The 27,656-nt window shown below is 36.2% G+C and overlaps 1 protein-coding gene across 1 annotated transcript in view; it reads right to left on the bottom strand.

The window, feature by feature from the left end:
• STPG2 (sperm tail PG-rich repeat containing 2) overlaps window positions 1-27,656 on the bottom strand; it is a 347,431-nt gene that overhangs the window by 100,536 nt on the left and 219,239 nt on the right. Inside the window, exon 9 of the mRNA XM_052642325.1 lies at window positions 6,326-6,485. Within this exon, the coding sequence (XP_052498285.1) occupies window positions 6,326-6,485 (160 nt within the window). The remainder of the gene's footprint in view (window positions 1-6,325; window positions 6,486-27,656) is intronic.

Here is a 27,656-nt window from a genome sequence, read left to right as displayed (position 1 = left end):
GCATCAGTTTATTTTTTTTAAAAAGCTGTATCAGTAAAGTACAATAATGCAAAGTACAAGAAAAGAGTTATACTTGTATTATCTCTATATATAAAATCTATACATTTTCAATTATTCTTTACAACTTCAGTTCAGTTCAGCTGCTCAGTCGTGTCCGACTCTTTGTGACCCCATGAATTACAGCACACCAGGCCTCCCTGTTCATCACCATCTCCCGGAGTTCACTCAGACTCACGTCCATCGAGTCGGTGATGTCATCCAGCCATCTCATTATCTGTCGTCCCTTTCTCCTCCTGCCCCCAATCCCTCCCAGCATCAGAGTCTTTTCCAATGAGTCAACTCTTCGCATGAGGTGGCCAAAGTACTGGAGTTTGAGCTTTAGCATCAGTCCTTCCAAAGAAATCCCAGGGTTGATCTCCTTCAGAATGGACTGGTTGGATCTCCTTGCAGTCCAACGGACTCTCAAGAGTCTTCTCCAACACCACAGTTCAAACGCATCAATTCTTTGGTGCTCAGCCTTCTTCACAGTCCAACTCTCACATCCATACATGACCACAGGAAAAACCATAGCCTGGACTAGATGGACCTTTGTTGGCAAAGTAATGTCTCTGCTTTTCAATATGCTATCTAGGCTGGTCATAATTTTTCTTCCAAGGAGTAAGCGTCTTTTAATTTCATGGCTGCAGTCACCATCTGCAGGGATTTTGGAGCCCAAAAAAATAAAGTCTGACACTGTTTCCCCATCTATTTTCCATGAAGTGATGGGACCAGATGCCATGATCTTCGTTTTCTGAATGTTGAGCTTTAAGCCAACTTTTTCACCCTCCTCTTTCACTTTCATCAAGAGCCTTTTTGGTTCCTCTTCACTTTCTGCCATAAGGGTGGTGTCATCTGCTTATCTGAGGTTATTGATATTTCTCCCAGCAATCTTGATTTCAGCTTATGTTTCTTCCAGCCCAGCATTTCCCATGATGTACTCTGCATAGAAGTTAAATAAGCAGGGTGACAATATACAGCCTTGAAGCACTCCTTTTCCTATTTGGAAACAGTCTCTTGTTCCATGTCCAGTTCTAACTTGCTTCCTGACCTGCATATAGGTTTCTCAAGAGGCAGGTCAGGTGGTCTGGTATTCCCATCTCTTTCAGAATTTTCCACAGTTTGTTGTGATCCACACAATCACCTTACCTTCCACCTAAAGAAACAAAGTCGATTTTCTGCTTTAAGGCTATCATTCTATTTCAGATTTTGATTCTGTTAACCTTTCTGTTCTAAAATATTTTGCATCAGTCCTTTCTTCCCCTCCCCCAACACAGTTAATTTCTCCTCAAATGAAACTTTTTCCATAGTCTTCAAAGATTCTTTAGTATACAAAAAGTGAATGACTCAGAAAATTCATTTTCTGTATACTACATATAGGGTAATTTTACCTTTAAGATACACCTAGTAAATAAGTTGATCTTTCTCAATTGTATATAAATAAGAATTTACCTGATATATGAAGTGCCCAGAGAAACAAAAACAATTTGAGAGCAAATCGAATAAAGTTATCTTACTTTCAGTAATAAAATTTCTACCATTTTTAATAATGATATAGAATCAGCAAGTCTCCAATATTGATTGATCAATTTTTGCCTATACTCAGAATTATACTGCATTTTCACAGCCCAAAAGCATTTCTGGAAGCTATAGAAAAACAAGCCAAAAAATTACATGTTTATTGCAATAGCACTTAGCAAGTGGGATGAACTGCATTTTGACAAACTCTATGGTATTTCTGAAGCTCTAATATTACAAACCACTGAGAAAATAGAATAAATAATTAGTTTTCACACTACACTGATTTTTATATCAAAGGTACCACTTATATTTATTAAAAAAGTGAACAAAAATATCTTCATGGGATATGTCCAATTAACTTCAAAGATGAATTATATTTGTTTCATCAAATAATTTCCCATGGGAATGTTATACATAAATCACTCTATTTTCATTAGAAATAATCTATGCTTTCTATATAAAAACAGTCTCAGTGCCTGTTATGTTCAGCCTACAAGTGTTATATTTATACTATTTATTGTTTAATCTATTATTCACTTAAATATTGATTTAATTAAAATTATGCTTTAAATTTTGATTGTTTTATTAAAATTTTAAAATCATTTTTACTTACTATAAAACAGTGTATGTTCATATAGAGAAAGCAAGAATTGAAAAGCAAAACAAAATCTTTTATGAGCCTAAGGTTGTTTAATCACATATTATTTTCCAAGTAAGCTCTTCACTGATAACACTTTTTAAACTGATGCAGAACCCATAGTGAACTCCCATTCTTCCTTTTTTCTCATTTTTCTCAATAGCATTTATAACCATCTTGTATTCTTTCTTTTCATTCCTTCATTTATCAACCTATTGATCTATTTATTCCTTTATTTATTAAATGTCTCGCTCCTAGAGTTTTGCTCCATGGAACAATGTTTACATCTTGTTCACTGCTCTATCACAAGTCCCTGGAACAGTGCTTAATATGTAAGAGGCTCTCGGTACATATTTGTTGAGTGACTGATCAAATCAATCTTATCCTGTTACCAGGTTTAAATGATATATACCATTTAAAAATTTTTCATAGGACTCTATGCAGCTTATACATCAGAATTACCTATTTTCTTTCATTTAATAAATTTAAAACTTTTCATTTTTTAGTGTTTTTGGAAGAATATAGTTGATGTGTAAAACTTTAGGCATATTATCAATTATTTCATACAGGAATCACAGAAGTAGAATGTTAAGGTTAAATGGGATGTATATTTGAAACATTCTGCCAGCTTGTCCTTAAGAATCACTGACATCAACTTATACTTCCACTGTGACACAAAAGAGTCCCCAATTTTCCACATTCTCAATGTTTTCATTCATTTTCTTTTTAAATTTGCTGAGTATTTTCCTCCTCCAAATGTCTAAAAACAGGTCAAATGTGAGAAAAAAAAATGTTTAATTCTCTTTACACTTAACAATTTTACTTTACCTGAACTGGATTAATCACAAAGTCATTTACATATCCCTGAATTAAAACTTACGTGTGTAAGAGTAGATTGCTTTATAATGTGATACACCTTATTTAATAACTTCCTCATTAAATGATTCAAATGTGTTTCTATTGGTTACACAACATTTAATGGTATACAGTATACTGATTACAACTATTCTACCTCCCCCTTTAATTTAGACTAATGAAAATGAGTTTTATCCTTCTTAAATAACTTCAAAGAAAAGACTTCATTTGAATAAAACAAAATCACTTCCAGTGTTGCTAAAAGTTCTAAAATAATTTGAAATAAATATACAGCTATAGAATGTTGAGTGACTGAATGCACTATAAGTTTGTGAGTCCCAAGAATACTATTCATATATCAACCAAACTCATATTATGTCATTTATCAATCTCAGTTCTTACCATTTTTACGTACCAATACCAGACAGTAATAAATTTTTAACTTGCCTATTATTCTATTATAGGTACATGTTTTTAAGTTCTGTAAGGCAAAGCACTCAATTCTTCTTGTCAATGTCATGACTCAAGAAAGAAACATTCATATCAGGCTCTATAAATTAACTTAGTCTTATAGTTTCAAATGTATACAAATACACATATATAATAACAGAAAATAATTTTATCTGGCTCATAAATAATTTGACATAAAACCCAAATGGCTTTTGTCACTGGTATTAAGGTAAAACAATTACGAAGATTTAAATGACAAATATTAGGGACTAAAAAAAAACCCACTTTTTTCCTATTTCTAAGAAGATATGATAAGAAAGAATATCATTCATAGGATAAACATTGACACAAAACATATAACCAACAGAATTACTATCATTGTACCTTTTGATCATATAAGTGAAAGTGAAAGTGAAGTTGCTCAGTCGTGTCCGACTGTTTGTGACCCCGTGGGCTATGTAGCCTACCAGGCTTCTCTGTCCATGGGATTCTCTAGGCAAGAATACTGGAGTGGGTTACCATTTCCTTCTCCAGGGGATCTTCCCAACCCAGGGATCAAACCCGGGTCTCCCTCATCAGAGGCAGACACTTTAACCTCTGAGCCACCAGTGAAGCCCTTTTGATCATATAACAATGATTTATATAACAATGATTTAAAACAGAAACCTAAAGACTTAACATACCAGTTGTCCCCAACAAAAGTTAAATGGTATTAAGAACTATAATATAAATGGGCTATTCTCATTATAGAATTAAGAATTGCTTGTCATATCGGTCAATAAAAAAATCTAGCCTAAAGAAAAATCAGCAAAATAAGATGAACCTATTCAGAGAGTTGATACACACCTGATTTATTTTCCTAGATTAATCAATGTAACAGGACAAACAGAAGTTAATCTTCAATTACCAAAACAAGGCATGGATATTCATTGAATTGGCCCTGGTCACCTATTAAATATATGTAAGAGACATATTTTGGACTGTATACTTTAAGATTGAGTTCAAAAAATGAATCATTCTAAAATATTACAGTATCTACATATGTCAGAGGAAATCAAATTTCATAATCATGGCATCAGGTAATAGCTTCAGAAATGCATATATTTTTTCGAATGTGTTGATAATAGAGGCATGTGGGATATCTGCTATCATTTATTTGAATTATAGGCTACTTTAAGATGCAGGATGGCAAACTTAATGAAGTATTGGCTTATTGTGATAAATTCTTTTCATTTAGTTAACTAGCTAATCTACAGTTGTATAGTGACATTGACAGCCCATATGTCTTTGACTTCCAAATAATAACTGTCTTCATAATGAAGATATTTCCCTATCCCAAATTCTTTCAGAAGCTATTGCTAGCTTGGCACTAAGAAGAAACGTGTTTCATATTATAATAGGATTTTATACTTCTAGGAGATTCAAATGTTCTGAAAATGACTTTGAAGTAAAGTTTTTTTAATCTTTCATATTCTCATGAGAGTCAAGTAGGTGGCAAGTATTATCTCAATTTTGTAAAATAGAAACTAATGAAACAATTAGTGAGTTTACTTGCCTGGGGCTAAACATTGAAGTAATGAAAAGTCAGATTCCAGTTCTGGAACTTAACTCAAACTCTTACTACGCATTCTATCTATAATACATTTTATGGAGACGAGAGTAAAAGCAAAGGAAAAAAATCTTCAGAAAATATGAAAACCAATCTAATCTACTTTAAGGGACTCTGGAATCTGTTACTTGATTGATTGTTCTTGGTCTTGGTGACAGTGATGATACCCCGACTTCAAAGAATAAATTTCCCTAAAACATTTCTGGGTGACCATATATTGAGTGTGGTTATGGACACAGTAAAGGTAATTGAATTCTACTGATACTTCAAACAAAGCTAAAACCTGACAAAATATACAATGGCACAATAACTCAAAAGATGAAAAAGAAACTAAGGAAAGCTAAATTTGGACTTAAAATGGACTTGTAAGTTGGTAATATACCTGATTCTTGAAAGTGAAAAATAAAGCAAGCCTCTATGGATTTCAGGGTTCCCCAAGTATTCTTATTTGTTTGACCCATCATATTCTCCTGCTTTGATTTTTCTTTAAAATCTCTTAATTTTCCCTATTCTATTTCATTTTTTCTTTTTATAGTCTCATAAAGGTTCATTACAATAGTTAGATTATTTACTGGCAATACATTTGTAAATTACTGTTGAAAACTCATGTTCCTATTCTTTATCTAGCACTCTGGTGTGAAATAGACTTACCAATTCATTTTCATTACCAAGAAAAGCTATTTCATTATTTTAGGACAAAGTGTAATTACTAGTAGCTGAACTAATTGCAATTCTAAAAATCAAAATTTCTTTTGGTATTTCAAGCCTTGATAAAAACATTTAGCTTTTAAATAGTTGCTTTTTTAATATTTGAGGAAAATTTAAATAATTCCATGAGACTGGCATGATATGTACAAGATATATCTTGTATATGACTGATTTTCCAAATCAGTAGTTATTTCTCCTCCAACAATGTAGCATATTTAGAGTTTTTTTTTCTCTAATAGGAAATGACTTATGAGCTGTAGTAAAATTGTCTTTGGAAAAATTAAAAGACCTAAAATTCCAAACAAACCTTACAGTTGAAAAAAATTCAAACTCTTTCAGTAAATAAGCAGACGTAGGTTGGGTTTTTGTTTTGTTTTTGTTTTTTTTTTTTGGACCTGCAAACTTAAAAGAGACATGGTAAATGTAAATGTATATTTACAATTATCTATTTTAATAATGAAACCTTAGATTTTTTTCCCTCATATCTTTAAAAGGACAGATTTACTTACCTGGCCCATCATCCACTTTGTCCAGGCACCGAGGTGTTGTGCTAAGAAAGGAGGCATGTTTTATTCTAGCCACAAAAGTACGAGGTGGCATGTATTTATGTTGAATTTGAGATATCTCATATGATTTTTGAACATCATAGGCACCTGGTGCTGGAACACCCTGAAACAGATTTCAATGAACCAGCATAAACATATAGGAAATTTCCAGAAAGATATAGCATAGATGTTCACACTAAAAAATGGTATACATAGAAAAATACAAAATTTTTACTTCATTATTAAAAATAGAAATTTAAAAGAGTATCCCTAAATTATCCTCTCCTAAACAAAGTATAAACTGACTCGCAAAAAATTAACATGAACAGAATCATGAAGTACAGATTCACATTCTTAAAAAGTTAGTCTTCATAATACAGTTGTTGTGGTTCAGTGGCCAAATCGTGTCTGACTCTTTGCAATCCCATGGACTGTAGATCACCAGGCTCCCCTGTCCATGGGATTTCTAGGCAAGAAGACTGGAGTGGTCATGTGTTGTCATGGCCTTCTCCAGAGGATCTTCTCAACCCAGGGATCCAACTCACATCTGTATTGCAGGCGAATTCTTTACCACTGAGCCACTGGGAAGCCCTTCATAATATACATCAAACTCTAATTTTCAACTTTCACAATAAAAATCAAATTTTTTATAGAAATGAGAGCACTGATTATTTATTTTTTTTAAGTAGCAAAACTATTCCTGCTTTACCATCCTATGTGAGCATACTTTACTTATCCTACAAACAAGACTGCTTATTTCATTTTAATAGATTAAATTAGGTTAAAAGGCTTCCCCCTTTCATCATTTATGGCTCTTAACATGCTCTACAGTTACATTAACATTTTTAATCAACATAAACCACATGGATAGTAATAACTATAATAATAATTCTAATCTAAACAAAATAAAAATATTATATATTTGTTACATAACTAATGCCTAAAACCATTAGCTAATTACCTCAATGAAAACTTTTAAAACTCGTTTTCTTCAAATTATTTTTTAAAATAATGTTTTATATGTAACAAAACTATTCATCTGTTTTATGTACAAAGACAATATTTTTAAGTTTTAGTAATTTTCTGGCGGGCAGGAGACTTGTCTTGTGGCCAAGGGTAGAGGCTCTAACACTAGACCTTTTTGGTTCCAAATATCTGCTTCTTACTTGCTGTAGGACCCTACAAGCTACTTAACCTCTGTAATTCCCAGTGTCTTCATCTGTAAGTGGGAAAACTATAGAACTTATATTCTATGTCACTGAGTTGCTGTGAGGTTTAAATCAGTTAAAACAAATACTTAGATTGGTCCCTGAATCTACGAAGTTCAGTTCAGTTCAGTCGCTCAGTCGTGTCCGACTCTTTGCGACCCCATGAATTGCAGCACTCCAGGCCTCCCTGTTCATCACCATCTCCCAGAGTTCACTCAGACTCACATCCATTGAGTACATGATGCCATCCAGCCATCTCATCCTGGGTCATCCCCTTCTCCTCCTGCCCCCAATCCCTCCCAGCATCAGAGTCTTTTCCAATGAGTCAACTCTTCGCATGAGGTGGCCAAAGTACTGGAGTTTCAGCTTTAGCATCAGTCCTTCCAAAGAAATCCCAGGGTTGATCTCCTTCAGAATGGACTGGTTGGATCTCCTTGCAGTCCAAGGGACTCTCAAGAGTCTTCTCCAACACCACAGTTCAAAAGCATCAATTCTTCAGCACTCAGCCTTCTTCACAGTCCAACTCTCACATCCATGACCACAGGAAAAACCATAGCCTGGACTAGACGGACCTTTGTTGACAAAGTAATGTCTCTGCTTTTGAATATACTGTCTAGGTTGGTCATAACTTTTCTTCCAAGGAGTAAGCGTCTTTTAATTTCATGGCTGCAGTCACCATATGCAGTGATTTTGAAGCCCAAAAAATAAAGTCTGACACTGTTTCCACTGTTTCCCCATCTATTTGCCATGAAGTGATGGGACCAGATGCCATGATCTTCGTTTTCTGAATGTTGACTTTTAAGCCAACTTTTTCACTCTCCTCTTTCACTTTCATTAAGAGGCTTTTTAGCTCCTCTTCACTTTCTGCCATAAGGGTGGTGTCACCTGCATATCTGAGGTGATTGATACTTCTCCTGGCAATCTTGATTCCAGCTTGTGCTTCTTCCAGTCCAGAGTTTCTCATGATGTACTCTGCATAGAATTTAAATAAGCAGGGTGACAATATACAGCCTTGACGTACTCCTTTCCCTATTTGGAACCAGTCTGTTGTTCCATGTCCAGTTCTAACTGTTGCTTCCTGACCTGCATACAGATTTCTCAAGAGGCAGGTTAGGTGGTCTGGTATTCCCATCTCTTTCAGAATTTTCCAGTTTCTTGTGATCCACACAGTCAAAAGCTTTGGCATAGTCAATAACGCAGAAGTAGATGTTTTTCTGGAACTCTCTTGCTTTTTCCATGATCCAGTGGATGTTGGCAATTTGATCTCTGGTTCCTCTGCCTTTTCTAAAACCAGCTTGAACATCAGGGAGTTCACGGTTCACGTATTGCTGAAGCCTGGCTTGGAGAATTTTGAGCATTACTTTACTAGCATGTGAGATGAGTGCAATTGTGCGGTAGTTTGAGTATTCTTTGGCATTGCCTTTCTTTGGAATTGGAATGAAAATTGACCTTTTCCAGTCCTGTGGCCACTGCTGAGTTTTCCAAATTTGCTGGCATATTGAGTGCAGCACTTTCACAGCATCATCTTTCAGGATTTGAAACAGCTCAACTGGAATTCCATCACCTCCACTAGCTTTGTTCATAGTGATGCTTTCTAAGGCCCACTTGACTTCACGTTCCAAGATGTCTGGCTCTAGATTAGTGATCACATCATCATGATTATCTGGGTCGTGAAGATCTTTTTCGTACAGTTCTTCCATGTATTCTTGCCACCTCTTCTTAATATCTTCTGCTTCTGTTAGGTCCATACCATTTCTGTTCTTTATCGAGCCCATCTTTGCATGAAATGTTCCCTTGGGATCTCTAATTTTCTTTAAGCGATCTCTAGTCTTTCCCATTCTGTTGTTTTCCTCTATTTCTTTGCATTGATCGCTGAAGAAGGCTTTCTTGTCTCTTCTTGCTATTCTTTGGAACTCTGCATTTAGATGCTTATATCTTTCCAAAGTGTTCACTAATCTTACTATTCCCTGGTGGTTCAGACAGTAAAGAATCTGCCAGCAATGCAGGAGACCTGAGTTCAATCCCTGGATAGGGAAGATCTCCTGGAGAAAGGAATGGCTACCTACTCCAGTACTGTTGCCTGGAGAATTCCATGGACAGAGGAACCTGGCTGGCTATAGTCCATGAGGTTGCAAAGAGTTGGACATGACTAAATATCTAATACACAACCTTACTATTCTACAAAGCTAATTTCAACGTAGAAAACAAGACTGAACAAAGTATAGGCGAACAGAAAAGAGTTTTTTTAATGTTTCAAATAAGTCAAACACATTTGGATACTGAAAAACCATACTTTTGAAGTCCATCTAGAAGCCATACTTTATAAAACGTACTTTCTTTGTTCTTTAAATCCCTATGATCATCACCTTCAGGCACAAGCCAACAGTATGAACTGTCACTTCCAAAGAATCACTAAATAAGGTAAAAGCATGGATCATGACTGGGGGAGGAGATTCTTACATGCAATTCCATATTTTTGGTGTAAATACTATAACACAAATTCCACAATCTATAAGTCAATTGAGAAATGTCAATTACTCTTTCTTTCTTGTCTACACTAGGAGTATATTCAGCAAAAGTAGGCTGAGGATAAATGGTAGTAAAACAGTTCCAAAGATGACTTTGGATCTTTTAGGAATGCCTCTGTGGTATGTGAAAGGAAAGCATAAAAGAGCACAAAAACACAAAGAAACCATTCGTATACAAAGTACTCAGAGTATTTAGGAAAACTTTACAAAGATCTTGATTATACTACGCATTTTCATTTTCTTATCAAAAGCTGTTCAGTTCAGGTCAGTCACTCAGTCATGTCTGACTGTTTGTGACCCCATGGACCACAGCATGCCAGGCCTCTCTGTCCATCACCAAACTCCCAGAGTTTACTCAAACTCATGTCCATTGAGTAAGTGATTCCATCCAACCATCTCATCCTCTGTTGTCCCCTTCTCCCACCTCCATCAATGCTTCCTAGCCTCAGGGTCTTTTCCAATAAGTCGGTTCTTTGCATCAGGTGGCCAAAGTACTGGAGCTTCAGCTTCAGCATCAGTCCTTCCAATGTATATTCAGGACTGATTTCCTTTAGGATGGATGGGTTGGATCTCCTTGCTGTCCAAAGGACTCTCAAGAATCTTTTCCAACATCACAGTTCAAAAGCATCAATTCTTTGGTGCTCAGCTTTCTTTATAGTTCAACTCTCACATCCCTACATGACTACCGGAAAAACCATAGCTTTGACCAGACAGACCTTTGTCAGCAAAATAATGTCTCTGCTTTTTAATATGCTGTCTAGGTTGGTCATAGCTTTTCTTCCAAGGAGCAAGTATCTTTTAGTTTCGTGGCTGCAGTCACCATCTGCAGTGATCCTGGAGCCCAAAAATATAAAGTCTTATTTCCTAATTGTGTCCTTTACTGATGTTTCTAGGCTGTTCTTACTCATCTTCAACTCTCACTTAATCTAAGAGATTAATATGTCAGGCAAATTTTCTAGGCATTCATTAATTAAATCCTAGGATCAGTAAGACAAATATGAAAGCCTGTTTAAGAGCAGTAATGGAGAGGGTGAGATGTATGGAAACAGTAACATGGACATTTACATTACTATATGCAAAATAGATAGCCAATGAGAATTTGCTGTATGGCTCAGGAAACTCAAACATAGGCCTGCGTCAACCTAGAGGGGTGGGATGGGGAGGGAAATGGGAGGGAGTTTCAAAAGGGAGAGGATATATGTATACCTATGGCTGATTCACGTTGAGGTTTGACAGAAAATAGCAAAATTCTGTAAAGCAATAATCCTTTTTTAAAAAGAGCAGCAACACTATCTACATATTGTATTTTACACACCATTTCAGGGGGAAATAGTATGTATAGGTAAAATCATCAAATTTCTGTTGGTGATCCTTTATACATCACAGAAAATAGGGAAGGCATTTGATGAGTGGATCTAATAGACATTTATCATGTCTTTTTTTTACCCAGTATTTGAATCCTGTTCCTGTGTTTGGAATATCCCACGTGTTTTGCAGTACAAACTGAGTCCCAGCACAAAAGCTAAAACTACTTAATTCTCACCTTCCTGGTCTAATTTTTAAAACCTAGGACATGAGTTTAAGCCATAAGCTCAAATGCCAGCTTTTCAATTGGCAGTTAGTTGTTTTTAAAAAATAGAGAACATTAAAAATTCCTCTTAGAGGTTATTTTATTTTTTTAGCTTAAATAAAGTGAGTTTTAAAAAAAAATCTATTCCAGTGATGGCACTGGCAGTGCTAGCAGTTATGTTCATTTCCCAGAGGCAACAGTGGGAGGACAAACTGAAAGAGGCAAATAGAGACTGAGGGAAAATGCCATAAATGTCTGATGAAATAAAAGTTATGTTTTAATGCAAATTAAAGTCTAAGGTGTCTTGACTTCTTCATCTGGAAAGCCAGGGTCCTACCTAAAAATGACATAAATTATAATAGAATTAAAATAATTGATGTATGCAAAATTCTTAGAATGGTATCTATTAAAGCATTAAGGAACATAAACCTCAATTAATTATAGTCAGAAGATCAGAAGAGGGCACTCTTATACCCTGGGATGATAGTAGAGCCCTACAGGAAGAAATACCCTCTTCCTCTTCTTTCCTGGCAAGAACTCAGGCAATGAAATACCCTGGACTCTGTTTTCTACAGCTCTCCCAACTTCCTTTTCATCTCTGCCAAAGTGTTCTCCTTCCCTTGCCCTGCAGGGACTTGCAAGTGACTCACCATGGTTGCAGGGACTTCCCAGGTGGTTCAGTGGTAAAGAATCCACCTGAAATACAGGAGCCACAGGTTCGATCCCTGGATTGGGAAGATCCCCTAGAGGAGGGCATGGCAACCCACTCCAGTATTCTTGCCGGGATAATCCCAGGAAAGGGGGCCTTGGTAGGCTACAGTCCATAGGATCACAAAGAGTCAGACACAACTGAAGTGACTGAGCACGCACACATACACCATGTTTGCAGACACCAAATTGCCATTCTCTGCTGATCTCAAATAAACACATCTTTGCTAGAGAAACATTCAGCAATCTATTTGTTCGGATCAACGTGTTTGATACATAACAAGATCTACTGTTTGTTTTCATTGCCATCATTATTATTAGCATTATTATTTCCATTAGTTGTGAGACTACATGAAAGCCTCAGTGATATTTCCATTTCCTGCAGAGAAATACCAATAGGACATTTAAAAGGATAGTTCCTAGTATTTTAAGCCCCAAACAACCAACAAAACAACAAAATTAAAAATCGAAGGCCCTGCATAATTCCCCATGCCCAGAATTCTTAACCACTTAAAATCCTAACTGACCTGAAGCCTCAAAGACCAGTTCATTTCAAAAAATTCAATTTTTCCAATCCTGGTTCCCTGCCATTTTTACATGTGAAATTTCATATACTCTCTAATCTTGGACATATTAAACTGCAGGTAGACTCTGATCTTTAAAAACTCTGATTACCAAATAGCAACATTTAAACCTTCAGCCCCAACAAGATATGGAGCATTTAATCACCAAGTTGACTCCTAAGATGTAGTACACTATGAACAAAGACTGAACCTGAGTTAGCCTCAGAATGAATTTTCCTTTTACCATGCTATGGTTAAAGATTTGAGGATGTCTTTACTTCACGTTTCATTTTTCAGTGATATTTTTACTGGCTACAGAATTATTGATTCACTTATTTTTCTCCTGGCATTTAACATGTCATTTCACTGATTTGGGGGTCTTCCCTGGTGGTTCAGATGGGAAAGAATCTGCCTTCAGTGCAGGAGACACAGGAGGCACTGGTCCAATCCCTGAATCAGGAAAATCCCCTAGAGAAGGGAATGGCCCCCCACTCCAGCATCCTCAGCTGGAGAATCCCATGGACAGAGGAGTCTGGCAGGCTACAGTCCATGGGGTCACAAAGAGTTGGACATGACTGAGTGACTAACACTCACTGATTCTGGGCCTCTACTATTTCTGATAAGAGATTCATAATCATATTATTTCCACTGTATATAGTAAACTATTTTTCACTTTTAAGATGTTCTTTTTGTTTTTCGCTTCTAGCTATTTGACTGTGTATGCTTAAGAGCAGATACTCTTTATAAATATATTTCTTAACAGCTCACTGAACTTCCTGGATTTGTATATTCATGTTTTTCATTAATTCTGGAAAAGCTTTCACTATCTTTTCTTCAAGCTTTTTTTTGCCCCTTTCTTTCTCAACTCTCCTCCTGAGACTATCATTTCATATATGCTGGAATATGTGACACTGACCCAAAGATTTCTGAAACTTCTCATTTTGTTCAATTTTTTCCTTCAGATTCAATGATTTCTGTTGAGCTATATTTTATTGAGTTCACTGATTTTGTCTTCTGTCATCTCAGATCTGCTATTAAGTCTCATCGATCAATTTTCATTTACATTTTTGTCCTTCATAATTCTAGAATACTTCTTTGGTTCTTTTGCTTGCTTGCAGGCTTGTTTCTATTTTTCATTGATATTCTCTACTGTCTAACTCAGTATATTTACTTTAATTATCTAAACTGAAGTTCCTTCGAACCTGCAAGAGACTGACCCATACTTGCCCAGGAGTGTCCAGGAGTCTCCAGTGGAGGCGTGGGTCGGTGGTGGCCTGCTGCAGGGTTGGGGGCACTGAGTGTATGGGATCTTTTAAGGAGGACCCATTATCATATTACCTCCACCATAGTTTGGTCACAGGTAAATAACAGGGAAGGAACACAGCCCCACCTATCATCAGAAAATTGGATTACAGATTTTCTGAGCATGGCCTTGCCCATCAAAACAAGGCCCAGTTTCCCCCTCAGTCAGCCTCTCCCATCAAAAAGCTTCTATAAGCCTCTTATCCTGCTCCATCAGAGAGCAGACAGACTGAACACCACAATCACAGAAAGCAAACCTATGGACCACAGCATTGTTTAACTCAGTGAAACTATGAGCCATTCCCTGTAGGGCAACCAAAGACAGACAGGTGACGGTGGAGAGTTCTGACAAAATGTGGTTCACTGGAGAAGAAAATAGCAAACCACTTCAGTATTCTTGCCTTGAGAACCCCATGAACACTATGAAAAGGCAAAAAGATAGGACACTGAGAGATGAACTCCCCAGATCGGTAGGTGCCCAATACGCTACTGGAGATCAGTGGAGAAATAACTACAGAAAGAATGAAAAGACACAGCCAAAGTAAAAACAACACCCAGTTGTGGATATACTGGTGATAGAAGCAAAGTCCAATGCTGTAAAGAGCAATATTGAATAGGAATCTGGAATGTTAGGTCCATGAATCAAGGCAAATTGGAAGTGGTCAAACAGGAGATGCAAGACTGAACGCTGGCATTTTAGAAAAGAGTGAACTAAAATGGACTGGAATGGGTGAACTTAGCTCAGATAACATTATATCTGCTACTGTAGGCAAGAATCCCTTAGAAGAAATGGAGTAGTCAGCATGGTCAACAAAAGAGTCTGAAATGCAGCACTTGGAGGCAGTCTCAAAAACGACAGAATGATCTCCGTTCATTTCCAAGGCAAATCGTTCAACATCACAATAATCCAAGTCTATGCCCCAACCAGTAATGCTGAAGAAGCTGAAGTTGAATGGGTCTATGAACTCCTACAAGACCGTCTAGAACTAACACCCAAAAAGATGTCCTTTTCATTATAGGGGACTGGAATGCAAAAGTAGGAAGTCAAGAAATACCTGGAGTAACAGGCAAATTTGGCCTTGGAGTACAGAATGAAGCAGGGCAAAGGCTAATAGAGTTTTGCCAAGAGAACGCACTGGTCATAGCAAACACCCTCTTCCAACAACACAAGAGAAGATTCTAACATGGACATCACCAGATGGTCAATATCGAAATCAGATTGAATATATTATTTGCAGCCAAACATGGAGAAATCTATACAGTCAGCAAAATCAAGACCGGGAGCTGACTGTGGCTCAGATCATGAACTCCTTATTACCAAATTCAGACTTAAATTGAAGAAACTAGAGAAAAACATTAGACCATTCATATATGATCTAAATCAAAACCCTTATGATTATACAGTGGAAGTGACAAATAGATTCAAGGGATTTTTGATCTGATAGACACAGTGCCTGAAGAACTATGGATGGAGGTACGTGACATTGTACAGGAGATGGGGATCAAGACCATCCCTAAGAAAACAAAATGCAAAAAAGAAAAATGGCTGTCTGAGGAGGCCTTAGAAATAGTTGTGGAAAGAAGAGAAGTGAAAAGCAAAGGAGAAAAAGAAAAGATATACCCATTTAAATGCAGAGTTCCAAAGAATAGCAAGGAGACATAAGAAAGCCTTCCTTAGTGATCAATGAACAGAAATAGAGGAAAACAATAGAATAGAAAAGACTAGAGATATCTTCAAGAAAATCAGAGATACCAAGGAAAAATTTCATGTAAAGATAGGCACAATAAAGAACAGAAACAGTATGGACCTAACAGAAGCAGAAGATATTAAGAAGAGGTGGCAAGAATACACAGAACTGTACAAAAAAGATTTTATTGACCCAGAAAACGATGATGGAGTGATCACTCAGCTAGAGCCAGACACCTGGAACGTGAAGTCAAGTGGGCTTTGAAGCATCACTATGAACAAAGCTAGTGGAGGTGATGGAATTCCAGTTAAGCTATTTCAAATCCTAAAAGATGATTCTATGAAAGCACTGCCCTCAATATGCCAGCAAATTTGGAAAACTCAGCGGTGGCTACAGGACTGGAAAATATCAGTTTTCATTCCAATCCCAAAGAAAGGCAATGCAAAGAATGTTCAAACTACCACACAACTGTACTCATCTCGCACAACTAGTAAAGTAATGTTCAAAATTCTCCAAGCCAAGCTTCAACAGTACGTGAACTGTGAACTTCCAGATGTTCAAGCTGGATTTAGGAAAGGCAGCAAAACCAGAGATCAAATTGCCAACATCTGATGGATCATTGAAAAAGTAAGAGAGTTCCAGAAAAGCATCTACTTCTGCTTCACTGACTATGCCAAAGCCTTGGACTGTGTGGATCACAATAAACTGTGAAAAATTCTGAAAGAGATGGGAATACCTGACTACCTGACTTGCCTCTTGAGAAATATGTTTGCAGGCCAGGAAGCAACAGTTAGAACTGGACATGGAACAACAGACTGGTTCCAAATAGGAAAAGGAGTACATCAAGGCTGTATATTGTCACCCTGCTTATTTAACTTCTATGCAGAGTACATCATGAGAAATGCTGGGCTGGATGAAGCACAAGCTGGAATCAAGATTGCCAGGAGAAATATCAATAACCTCAGATATGTAGATGACACCACCCTTATGGCAGAATGTAAAGAACTGAAGAGCCTCTTGAAAATGAGAAAAGAGAGTAAAAAAGTTGGCTGAAAGCTCAACATTCAGAAAACGAAGATCATGGCATCTGGTCCCATCACTTCATGGCAAATAGATGGGGAAACAGTGGAAAAGTTTATTTTCTTGGGCTCCAAATTCACTGCAGATGGTGACCGCAGCCATGAAATTAAAGGACACTTACTCCTTGAAAGAAAAGTCATGACCAACCCAGACAGCATATTAAAAAGCAGAAACATTACTTTGCCAACAAAGGTCCATCTAGTCAAGGCTATGGTTTTTCCAGTAGTCATGTATGGATGTGAGAGTTGGACTATAAAGAAATTGAGTGCCAAAGAATTGATGCTTTTGAACTGTGGTGTTGGAGAAGACTCTTGAGTCCCTTGTACAGCAAGGAGATCCAACCAGTCCATCCTAAAGGAAATCAGTCCTGAATATTCACTGGAAGGACTGATACTAAAGCTGAAACTCCAGTACTTTGGCCACATGATGCAAAGAACAGACTCATTTGAAAAGACCCTGATGCAGGGAAACATTGATGGCAAGAGGAGGTGGGGATGACAGAGGATGAGATGGTTGCATGGCATCACTGACTCAATGGACATGAATTTGAGTAAACTCCGGGAGTTGGTAATGGACAGGGAGGCCTGGAATGCTTCAGTCCATCGGGTTGCAAAGAGTCAGACACAACTGAGCAACTATACTGAACTGAAGTTCCCTTGATTCTTTGAATATATTTATGATAGCTACTTTGAAGTCTTCCTCTGTTAAATACAATGTTTAATCTTACCAGAGTGTCTGGACTTTCTCCCTCTGAGTTTGAAACATACTTATACCTAATATTTACATATCTAATAAGTTTTGGTTGAAAAACATATATTTTAGATATTAACTCTGGATTCCATTTTTCTACAGTAAGGACCATTGTCTATTGTTGTCCTAAGTTTTCATATTTATTTAAAAATGTGTTTATTACTTCAAGAACATGCAGAAATATCCTTATCTACATTGTTTATGTTTGTTATTTTTGCCTTTTCTCATTTTGTCCTAATCAGTAAAATCACAAGGTGGTCAACTCTATTCTATCTTTTAAAGATAGATCTATACAGACAAATAAGTCACCTTTGTTTTTAAATTTGTCTGCTTTTCCCTGTATTTATGCCAATATTATTTTATATATTGGTGGAGCTGTGATAAAAAATGTTTTAATTATCATATTATTCTGGCAAATTCAATTTTTTAAAATGTTAAGCTTATCTCTAATTGCAATTTGTCTTAGCATGTTTGATTTGTAATTAAAGTTGCTATTCAAGCATTTCCACCAATGAGTAGGTTTTGATAAGCCACCATTACTTTTTAAAAATGGTAAAATGTTAAAACTATAATTTTTAAAACATAAGAAATCTGTGGAAGCACACTTAATTTTATGTACTAAATTCAAAAATGGGGAAAGCCCTTCTAATATGGTTTACATTACAAGCTGCTTTCTCCTATATGGGCATTTACCAAATCAAGACACGAGCTAAAGATTAGGTTTTTCATAGGCAGCCAGGTTATTCTACTGGAAAGAGGAACTAGTAGAGCTTTCAAAGGACACAAAGTCCATCATAAGGGAATGAAGATCGGGGAGAACAAATTCATTACGGTTCTTTACAATGGACTCTTTGCTGAGTGCTGGAGCAAGCAAAAGAACAGAAGTCTGGGCTAAAGAGACAGGAGAAAATGTGCAGCCTCCTGATGCTTAGGAGCCAACGTCACTATTGTATGGGCTGGCAACAAATACAAGCTCTTTCTCAAGATATTTGCCAAGTTTTGAACCCAAACAGCATAGCAAGCTAAAGAGTAAGCTGAAAATTTGTAAAGGGTAGGACTTGCAGGGAGGAAAAATGAGACCCTCAGGAAGGGCAACATGAATCGGGGCAACAAAGGAAGAGTGGAATTTCAGTCTTGCCTTGCTTAGGAGACAAACTCTGACCAGCAGGTTGAGTCCACAGTGATACACAACAACTCTAAGGATAATAGCTAGGTGACAAATCCACACACACTACAAGAGTTAACATTCTAGGTAATTAGACACGAACTATTTCTTGCAAGATATAAAACAAGTGTTCTTCCATTTTTGCTTTCTATAAGGTATATAGGTATACACATATACTGCATACACACATACAAAGCTAGGTAAAATAATAAATCACTAATCAACTATAATTTGGGCTAAAATTAACTTTATGTTTTGGGGCAACTTGTTCTAGCTGTTATTTCTAGCTAGGTATATTCTGGTCTAAAATTCTATTTTAAAATTTCAAATATATAATTATTAAGAACTCATTTAAGGGTTCTTTTATGATGAAGCTTGTCATATTAGTGAAGTGTGTTAAGAAAACTTCAAGGATACTTTCAATCAAAGCATCAAATCAAAATCTTTAATCAAATATATACAATGAAAAATTTATAGACCATATAAATGTAGTGAAGTTTGCCTGAATATGCAGAAAACTTTGATTAAAGCAATTTACCAATATGTTTATCCAAGTTATTTCATTTTGGCTTTATAGAGAAGAAAGGCATTTCAGATGATAATCAAATTATCTTTGTTCTGTATATTGTAAATTATAATTACAAACATGTTACCCCTGCCTTTTTTCAGCATTCCTAATATTCATCATTCTAAACATACACTTCTTTAAATATATGACTTAGAAAGGAATGTTATTTTAGAAAGAAAAATATTTTAATATAGATGTGATATAATGTAATTATGATCATCAAAAACAGGAAACATAGATTTCATTTTCTGTAATCGCCCAGCACAGTGAAAAAGACCTTTTATCCTAATGCTGTTTTATGGAAGAAAGTAGAATTGTCAGCTACACTATAATACTTCAAAACCCAGTAAAGAAGAAAAAAATGCTGATGGGCAAAATTATGTTGGCAATAAAAAAACCATTAATTTCACCTAATTTCTCCAACATAATATTATACAACTCATCATGCTTAAGTCACAAATTTCCAATTGTTTGCTGTACATTTCCATTTCATTATTCTCAGATAGCCTTAAGATAAAATTCATTTTCTTTCCTTCCGCAGCTACCCAATTATCTATCCTTTCTCACCTGCCTACAACAATTCTTTATGTAGCCAGGCCTGAAAACAGAAAGCTGTCTTTCATTTCACCCTTCTCTCTTACATCTAAAAATCAACGCTCTCTTTCCTTTACTACCAAAAAGATCCTGGTAAGGGCTTCAAAATACTGCTTGACAACTGTAATAACTGCCTCTTTAACCTTTAGGTCTTCCAGTCTCAAATCATTGGCATTCCAATAGCAAGTAAGTTTCACACTAAAACATGATACACATCCACTGGAAGCATTCATCAGCTCCTGAGTTTCTATGGGGAAAAAGTTCAGTAGATTCTCTTTGGTATGCAAAAGCCTTTACAATTTTAAAGCTCGGTTCAAATGGAACATTTCCCATGAAGCACTCTTGATCACTCAAGCTGGAATTGATATTCTTTACCTTTTAATTCTTCTAATACTTATTGCTTGTATAGACACACAAACGTATAAAAGGCACATTAAATAAATATACCATAACTACTTGACTGTTTTCTTTGTCAATATAAGGGTAGAAAGAGAATAAAGTCATCTAATGAGTAGGCAGTCAAGGTTTCCACAGATAGGATTCTATATATTTCAGATTTCTACATATTTCAGATTAATTTTTCCTTTATTCTCTCAAATTAAAGAAAAAACGATAGTAGGAATCCAAGAGTTTAGGGGCTCCAGAGTTACACAGGGAATCAAGGCCTTTTCTGGCTTTCTATTTTACTATACTTAGATTGTGACCATCATCCTAATGTTCTCAGACATTAGCCATAGCTCCTGCCATAGCATTCTCATTTTAGAAATCCAAAGAAGAATCAAAGGGCAAAATTCTGTTTAACAGCTGAAAAACTTTCCAAGAGGAACTTTCCTAGGAGTCAAAACCAGTAACTTCTGTTTTCTTCCCATTGGTTAAAACTGTGTCAAATAACCACCCTATAAGTGAACTTTTAAAAAGTAACTGTTTTATCTGGGCATGTTATTCTTCTAAATAAAATTGGGTTATATTAGATAGGAATGTTAGAAAGGAAGAAAAAAAATAAAGATGGCGTAGGGAACTAGTAATCTCAGTCACAATAGCTACCTGTGAGGAAATCAGAACCATAAAAAATTAACTCACTTCTAGAATACTATCAGGGTTTTAGACTGTATAAAAAGCTATTTTGACCCATGACTTATTGACTTTGTTTAATTCACGCTCATCCTTTGGGTCTCAAATCTTCCCTGGATCCTTTTGCTCTTGCAATAGGCTTTCAGAACACATAGCTCTTTAGTTTGCAGTCATTATTGCATTTTCAATTGAAGTCAATTTTTTTTAACATCACTTATTCCCATAGAAAGGTAAATTTCTTGAAGATTCACAAAGGATCTGTTTCACTCATCATTTTACCCCCAGTACATCATCATACCTTCAAGTGTGCAGCACACAGTAAGTGATTAATGAACACTTTTAAATCAATGAGTAGATACATGAGCTAGTGAATGTATCTATCAGTATCTGTCTCGAAGCTTTCCCTTTCATGTGTGATCTTATCACTGAGTTTCTCCATAAAAGTAGGGCTGACACTACACCCTGAAAGCAGTTTCAACCCCTACAGTGATTAAATTAGCCTCATGTATAAAGGAGTTCTTTAAAATATCTGTTGCATAAAACTGTTCAAGTACTGCTTTCCCTAAAGATGCTCCAGTTTCTGGTAAAGATAAATGAAATTTATAATCTCAGCAATGATGCAGGAGGATTTCTATTCAAACTGATCAAGGCCTAACTTTCACAAAATCATTACAATATGTCTTCAGGTAGTTAAATTTGATTATTATTTTATGTGAGACATATTTCTTTCTCTTTGCTGTCAAAAAAGTAGACTTTTACTTTTGATGCTTGAGCTTTTCATGACTACCTCTGACACTGGTTTTACAGAAAAAAATATATATCTCAGCAGGTTAAAGTAAAACATGTGAGCAGAAATAGCCTATATAACCTTTTTCTTCTTGTACTCAGGCAGGGAACGCTACTCAGGCAGGGAAAAAGCATAGATTATTACCAGATAATCCTTTATCTGGTATAAATCATTCATCTGGTATAAATTTATCTGGTATAATCCTTATATCATTTCTACAGGGTTTTATCAATTCAATAAAAATCCAAAAGTAAATTACTTTGTAAGTAGAATGTGGAAAGAAAGAAAGTTAGTGTAAATGATTCTTTAAAAAAAACATAACTGCTCCCAGAGCCATTTGAACAGATTTGGATAAGGCACTAAAAATCATCTTGATAAAGTTAGAAAACTTAGAAGAGGTAAATTTCAATGTGATTTGTGAGGAAACTGTGAATTTGAATAATAGAGTTGTAAAATTGTACATTAACCCTAGAGAAACATCTATAAGAAAGAGTCCAGTCAATACGACATGTTTAAACTTTGTGAAATCAAATGACCCTTATTATCAACTATCAATGCTCTGTATGTCAAGAATCACCCAGTGTATAAAAAGAGGAATCATTTCAAGGTAGTGCTACTAAAGTATATTAGAACTTAAAGTCAGAATTGCTGGGTTATATTCATAACCTTATCATTAGCTTCAAGAAGGCCCTCAAGGTCTCACTCACTCATCCAAACCCTTCCCATCATAATGCACGCTGAAGGCCGTGTTCAGAAAGACTCAGTGGGTCACTGTACAGGAAACGTGCCTTTTTTCTTTTCTCTTCTCATGAGATTGGCAGTAGACGAGTCACAGAACTATTGATATTTGGAAACTAAGACCACCATACATAGTGAGCCAAGAGTGGGCAGAATGATCCACATTGGCTTTCTGTAAGCTACAAATATCTTAGCATCCAATTATCTACTTCAAATAATTATGTTTATATATAGACAGACAAGAGTAAAGATGATGACAAAGAAGAATGAACTGAAAAAGATGAAAAGAGAGAAGAGAAAGCAAGGTGTAAGACAAAGAAGGTATACAGAACAACAGAGAATGAACATTAATTGTCTCAACAGAGAAAGAAGGCAAGATAGGAAGCTCTGGTAATGTTAACATACACAAAAATAACATTTTATGACACAGGTTGTAGATTTCAATATAAAAAAAACTGTACATTTAAAATGCAGGAGATCTAATTATGCTCCCTGTATGTTCCTATAAACACCCTTTTTGATGAATGAAATATTTTAAATATCCCATCTTCTTTCAAATCTATGGTATTTTTGTGACACTAATGAACTCTGCAGGTTTATCATGTATTTGGTGTCAAATCTAATAGCATATTTCTTAGAAATATTAAGTGTTTGTTGATTAACTAGATGAAAAACCAAACAGACAAAATTAAACATAAGATGAAAGTGCTTCAAGGGTGCTATTACTATTTTCCAAGATATGCATATAAAGATTAGAGCCATATAAAAACATCCAAAATATTATTTAACTTCATAAGGAATCAAGAAAATGACCATATAAAATAAAATAGTTAATATCCTTACTTCTTCTCCCTTCTTTAATAAAATTTGATATATTGTTTCCTCTGTACTAAAAAGAAAAAACTACTTAAAGATACTGTTTTTAAATGCTACCCTAACTTACAGCGAAATACAAAACTTTACTTAGTCTTTACAAAGCACTGGCCTCAGTGCACACTAGTAGTAAAGATTATGGACTCTGAAGGGCACTGCCTGAGGTCAAGCCCTGGCTTGGCATGTTTGTAAAACCATATGACAATGGGTGAATCTTGTGTTTCAATTTCCTCATTCATAAAAGAGGTATAACAACAATAGTGCCCACTTCTTGGTGTTTTTATAAGGATAAATGCGTTAATGTATGTGCAACACAGCATGCCAGGCACACAGCTGAGCATCACTTGAACAACTTTTAGTTATTATTATACTTCATTATAAATATTAAGCTTCTAATATCTCACATATTTAGGTAACACTTGATTTTTCCAAAATAGTTACTACAAACACAACTTGAAAGTAACATATCCTTCAATGCCATAAATTAATTTTAGAACATGCAGTTAAACAATCAGTGTATCTGTTTCAAATGACAAAATGCACAAACACTGACATGGAATTATAACTTGTCCAACTCTTTGTGAGCCCATGGACTGTAGGCTGCCAGGTTCCTCTGTCCTCAGGGTTTTTCTAGGCAAGAATACTGGAGTGGGTTGCCATTTTCACGCCCAGGGGATCTTCCTGGATCAGGGATTAAACCCACATCTCCTGCACTGGCAGGTGGATTCTTTACCACTGAGCCACCAGAAGCCCACATTAATACCTGCACTTACTAAGAGAGTAAGTCAACTAAGCATGAACCAACGCATGTGAAAAAGACAAGTGTAAGAGGAGGAAACTGTGGTTTCAGTTAGAAAAAGCATCTGATTACCATTTCACATGAAGTCACTCCAAATTTATCATCATATCTTTATTTCTTCCCTCCTTCCTCCCAAGAGTTAGTAAAAAATACTGGCTTTGACTTAGTCTTTCTCTCTTTCCAAGGAAATGATTCAATCTAATACTATAAAACATACTGTCCTCTGAAAGGCTTTTACACCAAACAATATAATATTATGTAAGATCTATGGAAATTTTATTTGAAGGCAAATTAAATAATGTTTTCATACTAATCATTTTTAATGTATACCATTAAAACCTAGACAACACAAATTAAAGCTGATGTACAGTGCCACTTGAAAATGCAGGAAAGGAAATCAAACAATAGTACAAATGGCATTATTAAATATTATCTGCAATGTTGATGAAAAATCTAATAATATGCTACAATATGCTATATTTTCTACTCTTGATTTTATAAAGATGCTTTATTGTCCATTAACTATAAAAACTGTCCCTGCTTTGACTTTTTCCAAATCAATAAAGTTAATAAAGACATTTACTTTTCAGTATCTGCATTTCATTATCATATATGCATTTTCAGAACTCATCTATTCCAAATTATGTTTTCACATTAATCAGTGATTACATCATTTAATGAGGTTCCTAAGGATTAAAAAGTACTCATGACTACACACTGTTTTTATATACATGAAACACTAAAAACATCAAACTACCTTTTACAGGAGTGGGGAAAAATAATTATGAAATAAAATATATGTTCTTTATTCTATCTTTGAAGTTTAGAACACTTACTAATTTGAATAGATTAGTAGTAGTAGTAATGTAGTCGCTCAGTAGTGTCCTACTCTTTGCAACCCTATGGACTGCATCACGCCAGGCCTCCCTGTCCATCACCAACTTCCGGAGTTTACTCAAACTCATATCCAATGAATCGGTGATGCCATCCAACCATCTCATCCTTTGTTCTCCATTTCTCCTCCTGCCTTCAGTCTTTCTGGACATGAGTGTCTTTTCAAATCAGTCAGTTCTACACAGCAGGTGGCCCAAATATTGGAGTTTCAGCTTCAGCATCAGTCCTTCCAATGAATATTCCGGACTGATTTCCTTTAGGATGGACTGGTTAGATCTCCTTGCTGTACGAGGGACTCTCAAGAGTCTTTAACACCACAGTTCAAAAGCATCAATTCTTTGGCCCTCAGCTTTCATCACAGTCCAACTCTCACATCCATAAATGACTACTGGAAAAATCATAGCTTTGACTAGACAGACCGATGCTAGCAATACAATGTCTCTGCTTTTTAATATGCTGTCGAGGTTGGACATAACTTTTTTTCTAAGGAGTAAGCGTCTTTTAATTTCATGATTGCACTCACCATCTGCAGTGATCTTGGAGTCCCAGAAAATGAAGTCTGTCACTGTTTACCCATCCATTTGCCACGAAGTGATGGGACCAGATGCCATGATCTTCGTTTTCTGAGTATTGAGCTTTAAACCAATTTTTTCACTCTCCTCTTTCACTTTCATCAATAGGCTTTTTAGTTCCTCTTCATTTTCTTCCATAAGGGTGGTGTCATCTGCATATCTGAGGTGATTGATAGCTCTCCCAGCAATCTTGATTCCAGCTTATGTTTCATCCAGCCCAGCATTTCACATGATGTACTCTACATATAAGTTAAATAAGCAGGGTGACAATATGCAGCCTTGACCTACTCCTTTCCCTATTTGGAACCAGTCTGTTGTTCCATGTCCAGTTCTAACTGTTGCTTCCTGACCTGCATACAGGTTTCTCAAGAGGCAGGTCAGGTGGTGTGGTATTCCCATCTCTTGATATATTTTCCACAGTTTACTGTGATTCACAGTCAGAGCCTTTGGCATAGTCAATAAAGAAGAAATAGATGTTTTTCTGGAACTCTCTTGCTTTTCCAATGATCAAAAGGATGTTGGTTGCAATCTGATCTCTGGTTCCTGTGCCTTTTCTAAATCCAGCTTGAACATTTGGAAGTTCATGGTTCACATATTATTGAAGCCTGGCTTGAAGAATTTTGAGCATTACTCTACTAGCCTGTGAGATGAGTGCAATTGTTTGGTAGTTTGAGCATTCTTTGGCATTGCCTTTCTTTGGGATTGGAATGAACACTGACCTTTTCCAGTCCTGTGGCCACTGCTGAATTCTCCAAATTTGCTGGCATATTGAGAGCAACACTTTCACAGCATCATCTTTTAGGATTTGAAATAGCTCAACTGGAATTCCATCACCTCCACTAGCTTTGTTCGTAGTGATGCTTCCTAAGGCCCACTTGAGTTCACATTCCAGGATGTCTGGCTCTAGGTGAGTGATCACACCATCGTGATTATCTGGGTCATGAAGATCTTTTCTGTATAGTTCTTTAGTGTATTCTTGCCACCTCTTCTTAATATCTTTTGCTTCTGTTAGGTCCACCCATTTCTGTCCCTTATTGTGCCCATCTTTGCATGAAATGTTCACCTGATGTCTCTAATTTTCTTGAAGAGATCTCTAGCCTTTCCCAGTCTATTGTTTTCCTCTATTTCTTTTCACTGATCACTGAGGAAGGCTTCCTTATCTCTCCTTGCTATTCTTCAGAACTCTGCATTCAAATGGGTGTATATTTCCTTTTCTCCTTTCCTTTTCTCCTTTCCTTTTCACTTCTCTTCTTTTCATGGCTATTTGTAAGGCCTCCTCAGACAACCATTTTGTCTTTTTGCATTTCTTTTTCTTGGGAATGGTCTTGATCCCTGTCTCCTGTACAATGTCAGGAACTTCCATCCATAGTTCATCAGGCACTCTGTCTATCAGATCTAGTCCCTTAAATCTATTTCTCAATTCCACTATATAATCATAAGGGTTTTGATTTAGGTCATACCTGAACTGTCTAGTGGTTTTCCCTACTTTCTTCAATTTAAGTCTGAATTTGGCAATAAGGATCTCATGATCTGAGCCACAGTCAGCTCCCGGTCTTGTTTCTGCTGACTGTATAGAGCTTGTCCACCTTTGGCTGCAAAGAATATAATCAATCTGATTTTGGTATTGACCATCTGGTGATGTCCATGTCAGAGTCTTCTCTTGTGTTGTTGGAAGAGGGTGTTTGCTATTACCAGTGCATTCTCTTGGATAAACTCTATTAGCTTTTCCCCTGCTTCATTCTGTACTCCAGGACTAAATTTGCCTGTCATTCCAGGTGTTTCTGGACTTCCTACTTTTGCATTCCAGTGCCCTATAATGAAAAGGACATCTTTTTGG

The sequence above is a fragment of the Budorcas taxicolor genome, chromosome 6 (assembly GCF_023091745.1).
Source record: "Budorcas taxicolor isolate Tak-1 chromosome 6, Takin1.1, whole genome shotgun sequence".
Taxonomy (NCBI): Eukaryota; Metazoa; Chordata; class Mammalia; order Artiodactyla; family Bovidae; genus Budorcas; species Budorcas taxicolor.
Note: the sequence above shows the minus strand (reverse complement) of the source record. Positions and strands in the feature narration are given on the sequence as shown.